Source organism: Pinus tabuliformis, chromosome 8 (assembly GCF_031772625.1).
Source record: "Pinus tabuliformis cultivar Carrire ecotype Pingquan chromosome 8, CPIR1, whole genome shotgun sequence".
In the NCBI taxonomy this organism is placed as follows: Eukaryota; Viridiplantae; Streptophyta; class Pinopsida; order Pinales; family Pinaceae; genus Pinus; species Pinus tabuliformis.
In genome coordinates this window covers 1,609,682,404-1,609,694,748 of record NC_142294.1, presented here as the reverse complement: position 1 = coordinate 1,609,694,748, position 12,345 = coordinate 1,609,682,404, and the positions used below count along the sequence as shown (strand labels likewise).

The 12,345-nt window shown below is 31.9% G+C and overlaps 1 protein-coding gene across 1 annotated transcript in view; it reads right to left on the bottom strand.

The window, feature by feature from the left end:
* Positions 1-304: 304 nt before the first annotated feature.
* The window catches only part of LOC149242198 (auxin response factor 19-like), a 103,341-nt gene continuing 91,300 nt past the window's right edge, over positions 305-12,345 (bottom strand). The window contains exons 3-4 of the mRNA XM_089370790.1: positions 470-745; positions 305-397 (exon numbers count right to left, since the gene is read on the bottom strand). Of these exons, the coding sequence (XP_089226916.1) occupies positions 305-397; positions 470-745 (369 nt within the window). The remainder of the gene's footprint in view (positions 398-469; positions 746-12,345) is intronic.

Below are 12,345 nucleotides of genomic sequence, written 5' to 3'. Positions count from 1 at the left end.
TCTGCAAGGTTCATTTCTGCAACTTCTTCCAGACTTTCTCAAGACATGGTGTTGCAAGCCACGCTTCAAGGAAATTTAATTGTTCTTCATAATCGTTTTGTGTACCTGCACACTATAAATCAATGTTAGAATTAAAAATATTTGGAGAAGCACATTGGTTATGTTCCTTCCACTTTGTAATGAGAGCTTCCTTATGTTGTACTTCGAGCTCTGCTTCTGCCTTTGTCTCTGTTTTCTCTTTGTGGGCTTCTTTCTTTGCCTCTTTCGTTGTTTCTATTTTTGTCTCTTTGACTTCTGTACTAAGCTATGCTGTTGCAAACAAGTTGTCTTCCACTGACTCAATTAGGATTTTCCCACTGAATAACATCATGTCTATATGATGTTTTTGCTTTATCACCTGCAGCAATTCATCATTAGCCAACAATTCTTCATCAAATTTTATATCAACAATATTAATTGTTGGATTCACCTTAGCATAGACTGCTCCAATGGCAGTTTCATTATCATCAGCAAGCTTTGTTGTTGGATTCACCAAACTTTCATGAGCAAGCTCTGTTTCTAGATTTACCAAATCTTCATCAGCAAGCTTTGTTGTTGGAATCATCATATTGTCATCAACAAGCTCTATTATTGGAATCAACATATCTTCATCCACTTGTAATTGTGCACAGTGGGGTTCCGTAGCATCTACATGCTCCTTCTTTGCTATTTCTACAACTTCTTCACAGACATCATCCACTTGTGGCTGAGCACAATGTGATTCAACAGTACTTTCATCTTGCTATAGATCTGTTGTTGTAGATCCACCTTCAACTTCAACATCAATGCTCCTCCTTACACCAAAACTTCTCTCAAGGGTATCACAGGCCTCCTTGGCTGCCTTGGCTTTTGAAATCAAGGGAAGAATGCTTTCATCCACATATTCTTTTATGCTTGTTAATGCAAAGGCATCATTTTGTCTCTTCACTTCTGAATCTAAAAAGATATCAAACATCTGTGAGTGTCGCTTTGACCTTTTCAGCCTCTTGGATTTTCCCATTTGTTGCGTGTTGGCTCACTACAACTCAACAAGCAAAACAAATTGTAGATGTCACATCTAACTGCAATAAAAATACCATTGTTGCTTGCCTTCCACAAAAAAATAAAAATAAAAAATTTACAAATGCTTTTCCAAAAACTCTTTACCAAAGTGACACTTCCACACAGCTTTCATAAAAATATCACAACACTAAGGCTAACTTGAAACAATGTTTTTTTTGTTTGAACCAAAAAAAAATGCGCAACCACCCCTTTTTTACAACAAAATTAAATCGAATACCCTCGTAACAAATTCAAGTTTTTATAAAAAAAAACTTATAAAAAATATAACAAAACCCCATTTTTTAAAATCATTCTTTTAAAAAAAATCACCGTTTTTTATTTAAAAGAGAAACGTTCTTCTCATATGCTCATGAGATCCTTTTATATTATGATGAAGAATGAAACTTCAAAATAAAACTTTTCCTCATGCCCTTTCTTTTTATAAAAAAAAAAAATGTATTCGAGAAAAAAACCTTTAGACTCTGTGGCTGGAGATTTGACCGATCTGGCTTCTTTCTGTGCGTCTCGTGCCTTTGTCGTATGTCACTATAACGCATTGTGCGCCGTTAGAAGTGTGAGGCCGATTTGGCTTCTTTCTTTGCTTTGACCAAATTCTTTTAAACTCTTTTGTCGTTTTGCAGGAGTTTTCGAATTCAGTGAGCCAACCAACTGTATGCCAATGACACAAGGACTAGAGCGTCTGTGCTCGCCTCTAAAAGACGACCCAGATAATCTGCGCCTAACCCACATTTTGTGAGATATAATATAATATAATATAGACTGCTATAGGTTTTGGTTTGATATTAGAACTTTATAATTCATCGTACCGCTCTGTGATTTAATATGGGCTTGATATAGATTTAGGTCTGATTTTGGTCTTTTATAATTGATTCCGCCAGAATTGGATTTTTTTGGGGATCGGTTATACGATCGTGTGGTAGTGTAATGTAATGTTAATTGGTATATTGGTATCGTAGATCCTCTATTGGTATTAAATCAGGCTCTGCTATTTGGAACAGCTATAGGAAAATACTGTCTTTCTTTCTTGAGAATCTTTGATGGAGAATATTTTTGGGTTCCAGTATTTATATTGGTATCGACCCAATGGTGAATGGTTTGGAATTGATGATACCAAGATGCCTGATAACCTTCCTCCAATCAAAGGGCATATTCACGTGGGACAGGCTAATAAAATCATGGACATCCTCATCCCCTGTATGGATGGACGAAGAGGACTTATCGCTGCCCCCTCACATGAGACCATTATGGGCTTCGGTGATCCTGAACTTATCAAGCAAAGGCTTTCAGCGCTCAGGTAATAAAGATAAATTGGTATGGACTATAAAGAACTCAACTCAGCCGATTCGGGTCAAAGACATTTACAATGCAATGATTGATGGTCCCACTGCTGGCTCTGTTCCATTGTTTCCTCTATCACTATGGAAAGTGACATGCCCGCTCAAAATGATTCTATTTTCCTGGCTGGTCTTCTCCAACAGAAATCTCTCTTGGGAGGTTCTTCAAAAGAGGGGCTGGAATGGTCCGGGCCGCTGTTCCATGTGCCACTCAGATCACGAGACAAATGCTCACATGTTCTTTCAATGCGCCAACTCTCTACAAATCTGGTATGAATTGTCTTTATCTTTTTGTTTCCCTTACCGAGTTTTTGCTTCTGTACAGGAGGGCTACAGGTGGTGGAGTGAGCAAAGTATTCCTCTGCGCTCCTTGTTTGTAACGTTGTCTGGCTACTATGGAAATGGAGAAATGAGTGTATTTTTCAAGATCACAGAACCCCTCTTGCATCCATACTGATGCGAATTACTGAATGTTCAATCACTCCTCTCTCGTAGGGATTTTGTCCTACAGGTTTTGATGATGACATTTTTGATTTCATTCTCTTTCTACAGTCATGGCTTTCGCTGGGCTGTTTTGCACATGAACATTTTGTCGTCCCTGCCTCCTTCATAAGGATTATATGTCATATTATCTGTTTCAGCCGGTTTGGGATGCATTATCCATTATCTGCATTTCTCTCTTTCTTATTTCTTTTCAGGAACGTTGAGATTCATCCAGGCATGAATATCTAACTATGTATATGTGTTTCATTATATTCTCTTAATATAATCTATCTGGTTTTTTCTCTCTGAAAAAAATATAATGTTAATTGGAAATGCATTTTTTCAAACATAAAATTCAATTCAATTAATTTTAACAAATTTAATTATTTAGGAAAATTTTTAAAAATTATAATTTTTCAATTGTTAAACTGAATTTCAATTTCAAGCAAAATGTGCCAAAGAAATCCAAAGAAAATAAAAACAGCCTTATCGTTAATCTCCTAACCAGACTGAACAGGTTTGGGCCTAACCAAACCAATATATATATATATATATATATATATATATATATATATATTCTCGTTAAACTTTTACCGGACGGAAAAGTTTTGGGCGTGGCTGAGAATCGTACGTTAAGCGGTAGCCATTTCAAAATTAAGCTGATCCACCCAGTTGGTTTCCACAACGTCAATAAATGTTGCTTACTCTCATCCTTATATTGATTGTAAATTCTCTAAGTACATTGTTTTTATTTTATTGTCAAATTTCTAAAATATTCTGCAATCTGTAAACAACAGTCAATTTTATTTTACTGGCAGATCTTTTAAATGTTTCACAATTTGCAGTCAACTTACTGTTATATAATTTGAAAAAGGACAGCTAAGAAAAAGGACAAATTGACTCGTGAAATAAATTTTGGCAAGTCAAATTCATCATATTCTGAGTGGTACATGTATTTGACCAACGCTCGTGATCGTAAAGTCAAACATATGAAGGTGGAGTTTTTGACCAACGCTCATGATGGTAAAGCCAAACATATGAAGGTGGAGTTTGTTGTGATATCAGTATTTTAACCGTTTGTAGAAATCCAATCAATTAAGGAAATATTTAACTGATCATGAAACAGTAATAAGGTTTGATTGTGGGTAGAAAATAATAAAAATAAAAATACAAAGACTTTTTTTTAACGTAAATAATCTGTAAATATTAATAAATAATAATAATAATAAATTTAAAATGAGTTTTTTTATGTAAATAATCTATAAATATTAATAATAGAGAGAAGAGTATTAGGAGAATATGAATATATATATATATATATATATATATATATATAGATATATATATATATAATCATTAAATATTAACATAGGAGAGAACATAGTTAAATTTGGGTAAATAAGCATGGAACATTAATATAGTAGAGAACAAAGAATTGGAAGACAAACATTCACGTAACTTACTATTTAGCATAGTTTTTGGGGTCAAATCTTATTGACTCTCAAAATTATTTAATTTAATTAAAAATTTATTTTTTAAATCTAAGGAATTTATATTAAACCTTAGGATTAATATTATAAACATTATGAATATTATTATATCCTAGGAATATGAACCCTTAGATTGATATTATTAGTATAGATCTATCTTAATTACAGATCTAACATAAGGTAAGAGGGATCCAATTTCTTTACGTGCAAACTTTTTTACAGTCCAAACAGTTTGTTATTTATCATTGTTTAAATTATATTTTTGAATGCTAAATAGAATATATATACTACCAAATAAAGATTTTAATCACAAAAACTTTCTTTTTTTCTATATATATATATATATATATATATATATATATATATATATTAGTTAACATAGATCTTCAAACAGATTAATTAAATTTCTTATTGAAATATTTTTGAAAAGTATAAGATTTAAACATATGATTCACACATTTTTTTACTTCTAATTACTTTACAACATATTTATTTATTTTTTAATTATAGCCTATATTATTTTTCTATTTAGAACATAGTTTTATTTTTTATTTTTATTTTTATTTTAAAGGGGTGTAAAACGACGGACAAACTTACACATCCCCTCATACGAGGTTGTAGAATGAGCCTCTTGCCTCAATAAACCCAACCGATTAATTCTAAAGCCCCAACGGACAAACTTACACATCCCCTCATACTAGGTTGTAGAATGAGTCTCTCAGCTCAATAAACCCAATTAATTAATTCCAAAACCCCAACGGACAAACTTACACATCCCCTCATACTACCTTGTAGAATGAGTCTCTCGGCTCAATAAACCCAATGGATTAATTCTAAAACCCCAATGTACTATAAGTCCAAGGAAATAATATTAAACCCAAAAAATTAATATTATAAACTCAAAGTAGATAAACTCTTAGATAAATATTATAAACATAAGGAATAATAAACCCAAACCCTGGATTAATATTATAAACGGAAAGTATATAAACCCTAAGATATATATTATAAACCCAATGGATTAATACTAAAAAGCCAGGGGATTATAAACTCAAGGATGTTGTACCATGGTTGACTATGGATCACCATGGTTGTCACAATGTGACGTTGGACCAAGAGACAATCTTTATCACAATATGACAATTATTATTGACCATAGTTGTAATGTATTATTAATATATTATGATTATTATAAATAATATTTATTTTATTAATATTTATTTTACACTGTGGGAAAATCTATCATAATTTAGTTGTCAAATCAGCAGCGAGGACAACTATCTGCAGCTGCTAACCGTGAACGCAGGTTGAATCATCACTGTTATTTAAGGAAAACCATGCCACCTAGAATAACCCGCTGGTGGTCCCTAAGGGAGCAGGCTTTCACTCCTGCAAAATACTTTTAGGACCTATTTTACCAACTCTTAACCAAAAAGACGCTATTTTAAAACACTCTAAACCCTTTATATTTATGTTATATTATATTATATTATATTAATATAATTTATTTTTAATATAAAATTTTTTAATTATTATTATTATTATTATTATTTATATTAATATTATTAATACTATTTATTATTAATATTTTAAATATAATTATTATAATTAATATTATTTATTAATATTGTTAAAATATAATAATTGTGATTGAAATAAGTTTATATGTTTGTTTCAACCATATTTTTTTTTAATCTGATTGTATGCGTAATAATTTGCATTGTGAAGATTTATACGGCACGAACTTCTGGTACCCCTTCTTGCGTTCCAGTACCCTGTAATGTTGTTGCTAAGATTACGGCCATTGTCATTGCAAATAATCGATTCTGACTTGTAGTAAATATTTTCTTTGGTTGATGCATTAATTTATGAAATGCCATGTCATTCAGACCAAAGACGTGTTGTGAATGCTCTTCACATCACAGCGGTCTTTTTATTCGTCCCACTCTATCTCAAAAAGGAGTAGGGTGCTCTTTGCCACTTCCCAATCTACTTTGTATATGTTTCAGTAAAATTACATACGAACGCTTTCATTATGACGGTTCAAACTCTTGATAGGCTTTAATTCACTTAGGCATTTAGATGGTTGTTTGGTTTATTAGTGGAGTAGTATATATTTTTTAATTTTTATAAAATAAATATGAAGTATATGAAATGTGATAACAAGTAATTTTAATAGTAATCGTGTTTGTTTGATTAAGAGTTTATTTTTTTGGATGTAAGGAAATAAGTTAATGGAGTTAGAGGTATTTAGTAAGAGTGAAAGTTTTCCCCTTTAAAGACCACAAGCGAGTAATTCCAGGCTTGCTTTTCCTTGAAAAACAATGATAAGTCACCCCACATATGCTAATGATAATCAATAATAATAGTCTCATTATTGATTTGACAACTAAATTATGATAAATTTTTCTATATATAAAAAGTAACTTCAACCAATAAAAAATTTAAACTACATCTATACGAGAATCACTTAAAAACACATTAAAACTAATTAATACTTTTAAATATTATCTACCCATACAAAAAGCTTTAAAGTATTTAACTATTTAACACTTTAAGATATCATCTAATCTTATGAACCTATTATCGTTTGAAGTCATTTAGCTACCAATCAAATATTTACAATATCATAGAGTGATCAAAGTTATGTGAAGTAGTTCCTATGCCAACGACAAAATTTCAGTGCCTACATCAAAGCCAACAACATTGTTCAAACGCATATGTCAATCTCAGTGTTGATTTTGCTAAAGTTAATTGTTGTTATGCTGCTTAAACTTGTAGTTTGCAATTTCTAAGTACAGATTCATCATAAGTCACTTTATCGTCGAATACAATTAAAATTTGCTTTCAACTGTCAATTTTTTCATTCAAACAAACAAAATTAAGACCGAAATGGTATATACTACAAATAATTGATTTTGAAATTCCTACCATGATTCCAAAGGCGAAGTTACATAGCAAGTGCCCATGCCAATGCCAATGCCATCATCCCTATATGACAACGCTAAAACATAATGATGCCAACCAGAATTCCACCAGTGAAAACCATTCATCGTAAAGCACTCCAAACAAGCATGCCATGCTGGTGGATCCTAAGGACGTTCGGTTGAATGATAACCATTATATAGCAGTTTATAATTGTACAATTATCATAACAACAGTTTGGCTGGCTACCATTGGAAGCTTTAAAAGTAGAGAGTTAAAAAGAAACAAGAGGTCTACTAGTGGAACGGAGGGTTGGGTTAGTTTTAGTGTTGGTCAAAGTCTTTGGACTAATTACTATGTGGACCTAATTAATGAGGTCTGACTCAATACAACCATTGTTTTAAGTTGTTAGAACTTTAATATACTTAATTTTTTTAAATTTAAATAAAATATTTAATTTACTCATTGCTTTGGGTTCAAATCAATAAATTTTTCAATTACAAATGAATTATAACCATTTCAACAATAATCTCACTTCACAACTTAAATTTTAATTTACTCTTTCCTCAAATCACTTTATGGTCAAATCAATAAATTTCTCAATTAGAGAAATATGACCATTTTAACAACAATCTCACTCCACAACATAAATTTTAATTTACTCTGGGCTAAAATCACTTTAATGCTCAAAACAACAAATTTCTCAACTACAAATGGATTATGACCATTTTAACAATGATCTTACTCCACAACATAATTTTTTTATAGGGGAAATTTGAGCTCCCATTCCATTTATGAAATTTAGTACTTTGACCTTCAAAAGCATTTTTAAAACATTGGGATCTCTATTTTAAATCGGGGTAGATCCATCTTAAGTACGGATCTAATATGAGCCCACGTGCAAAGTTTTTTTAGAGTGTAAATACAATGTGTTATTTTTCATTTTTTAAATTGCATTTTTGAATGCTAAATAGAGTATATATAAGACCAAATAAAAAATTTAGACATAAAAACTTAGTTTTTTTCTATATATAAATATATATGAAATTGAAATCGACATAAATTAGTTAACATGTAGATCTTCAAATAGTTTATTTAAATCTCTAGTTGAAATATTTTTGAAAAGTATCAGACTTAAACATCCGATTCACACATTTTTTTTATTTCTAATTACTTTATAACATATTCATTTCTTTTTTAATTATAGTCAACACACATCGCCTCATAGCAACATTTGAAAAACAAAATAAGTGCAAAAGTATGTTGTATGGATGAAAATGGATTTCATCTATCTTGTTCTCTTATATTTATTGTTCATCCCTCCATTTTGGTATGTAATCTTTCCTAAAAAACAAAGACTTCTCCATTCATGGTTGGAGCTCATATAAATCCGACATTGTCACAAGTGGTGTTACTCATGCTCATGCTCATGCCTTTCCAATGTACCAATATATAATTATTGTTGTTTCCTTGCAAATTTTAATTCTTGAATGATATATTTGTAATTTAGTTTATAATTTAGTTTAACTTATGTTTCATTTCTTTATTTTGAATAGTAGTACTCTTGTGCACTTCCAACAACTAACCATTTTCTATTGTTTAACTCAACATAATATATGAACAGAGATTTTGGTCATTGTGCACTTCCAACAACTAACCATTTTCTATTGTTTAACTCAACATAATATATGAACAGAGATTTTGGTCACCCATGCAACAAAGACCCCAAAAATGATTGGAAAATCCCACTAACCATTTTCTATTGTTTAACTCAACATAATATATGAACAGAGATTTTGGTCACCCATGCAACAAAGACCCCAAAAATGATTGGAAAATCCCACTCAAGTTCAGATAATCCCATATATCACTTTTTAGGTTGTCTCGTAGCTTTTTAACTTCTAGCCACTTGTAGAAATGATAACCAACTTATACATCCATTAATAACCACCCTTAATGGTTATTCTTTCCGGACTTTCATTCTTCGTGAGCATGACCATTTGCACCCTTGTTTCAATCTTTTCTATGTCTCACCATTGTGTGACATTTTTCCACAAACATTGTGCAATTTGTAACATTGTACTTCCACGCAACCTTTACAATTGTCTCTAAAGAGACTCACTTAAGTATAGTTAAATATAATTTGTAGGTCATAATTAGGATCTTTTGTAGGTTTAGGTGGTGTACCTTGATGTTTTAGGAACTATAGGTTTGAAATCTACGTTATTTATTTGCATTCGTTTAGGTAATTAGTTAACTTGGTGGGTAGGAGGATGAATTATGTTGATTTATCTTTCTATGTGGATGGATTCGTTACGTGTCATGGCACATATGTGGATGGATTCGTTACGTGTCATGGCACATGGATGCATATATGAGAGTTCAATTATTTTGTTGTGTTGTATTTCACAAATAATATATGAAGGACCTAAAATCCTCCTTCTCTCTATTATGTGCTTTTCCTTACACCTAAAAATGATCTTGCCCAATTAGAACAAAGAAAGTAGGTGAAATACCTCCCTTTGCCCATAATTTAATTTTATAGTCTAGAAGATACTTAGGTGGAGTAAGAACCCTTAAGAATTCACACATTTTACCTTGACAATCTCTTAATGAATTTTTTATACACATCATCTTGAGAGTGTTATTAATACATGCAAAAATTTACTCATGTAGGAATGAATTAGATAGACTAAAAATCATTCAAGTTCTTTAATCAAATTTGTTTAAGACTTGTAAGCTTATTTTCAAGTACTTGTGTATCAAACTATGGTGTTATTTATTATCAAATATATATATATATATATATATATATAGTATAAATAACATATTTTACTCAAATTTATTACAAGAAAAGATAAATTGCAATCACGATAGCCAAAAAAGAAGCAGAATAACATCAAAAGTTTATATTTTTATTAATGGAAACATTGTCCACTTACCTCTTTAAGGGAACAACCTCCAATTGATCAAAGATCCAATTACAAATAACTTCATAAGGCATCTCCTTACAATCCTTATACTTCTTCATAGAATATTATTTACCTCTTAGAAACATTATAAAGAAGGAACCTTCTAGTAAACCTTCTTACACTTATTGCTTTTACACTACTACATGGGGATTATTTACTAGAGATGGCTTCCATACATAGAAAAACATAGAAACCTATTTATATAATTAAATTTTAGGGAGATTATGACCCTAGCGTGTCCTCGCCATTAAAAAGAAGCATTGTGATCAAGGCTGGAAATGAGGGAATCTCTAAATAATATCTACGGGTTCCCACATGGCATCTTTAGGCTATTTATCCATTCATTATATCAAGACCTCCTAGGTAGTGTGTCCATGGATAAAACACTCTCACTTGTCAGGGATGAAGGCTCAAGTTGCAACAAATGGAACCTTCTTTGTTATGAAACCATCTCACAAAAAGATAGAAAATATAGATCAACGCCTTAGAATTTAGCTTCTTCGATGGGGCAACCTCCTTTACATTACACAAATGAACAATTCTTGGATGATACAAATGACAAAACCTCCTTTATATATATAGGAGTCTAATGGATCACGATATAACCAAGCTGACCTAACAATAATAATATAAAGGCACAAAAATAACAATAGTGGGATTCTATGGGGCACAATAATAACAATAAGGGATACAATGACAATAATAATGAGGGAATCACTAGTATTATAGGGACCTAACATGCCCCTCTCCTTAAAATAAATGTTCTCCTCAACTCTTGAGTAATTCTAGATGCTTCTGTATAAAATTCTCATCCTCCCATGTGGAATCTTCAACAGGTAAGTTCTTCCACTTGATGAGATACTCTGAAATTGATCGATTTCATAGTTGCTAATTTCTTGTTTCTTTGACTGCTTCAGGTTCCAATATGATTTTTACTTCCTCATCAAGTTCTAGCAATATTGTTTGAACTGGAATCTTGTCACCTATAACCTTCTTTAAGCATGAAACATGGAAAACTGGGTGCACTCGGGAAGCTGCAGGAAGCTCCAATTTGTATGCCATAGTACCTATCTTTTGCAACACGTTGTAAGGACCATAATACTTTGGTGATAATTTATTATCCTTCTTAGCTTGCTTGAGGGACATTTGATTATATGGTTGTATCTGTAGGAATACCCAATCACCTACATCAAAACATTTTTTGCTGCAATGTTGATCTGCCTGCGGTTTCATTCTATTATGCGCCAAAGTGAGGTTATCCTTTAAGAGTTGGAGAACTTGTTGTTGATGCTCGATAGGATATTCCGCTGCTTGAACCTTAGATTTTTCTCTTAAATATGATGTGATGGATGGTGGATGATATCCATAAAGTGCCATAAATGGGGTCATTTTTGTTGCAGTATGGAAGGAAGTGTTATACCACCATTCAACCAAAGGCAACCATTTGACCCATTGTGTCTGTTTATCATATACAAAGCAACGAAGATATCCTTCCAAACATTTTTTTAATATCTTAGTTTGCCCATCGGATTGAGGATGATAAGATGAGCTATGAGCTAATTGAGTACCAAGACAAGAAAATAATTCTGTCCAAAAATTTCCAGTGAAGATGGGATCTATGTCGCTTACAACAATATTTGGGTTTCCATGTAGCTTTTGAATTGTTTCCATAAATGCAGTAGAAACTGTACTCACTTTAAATGGATGAGATAATGCACAAAAGTGTGCATACTTGGTAAGTCTGTCAACTACCACCATGATAACACTCTTTCCTTTCGGACTTGGGTAAACCTGTGATAAAGTCCATTGAAACCTCCTCCCAACATTGGCTTAGAATCGATAAAGGTTGTAATAGTCCTGGGGTCTTAATTGTTTCAACTTTATTTTGTTGGAAAACTAAACATTCCGCCACAAACTTTTGAATATCTGATTTAAGGCCATCCCAAAAAAAATCCTTCTTAACCCTGTGGTAGGTTTTTAGAAATCCTGAGTGCCCTCCTAAGGGAGAGGTGTGCAATTCCCTAAGAATCTTTTTTTCGA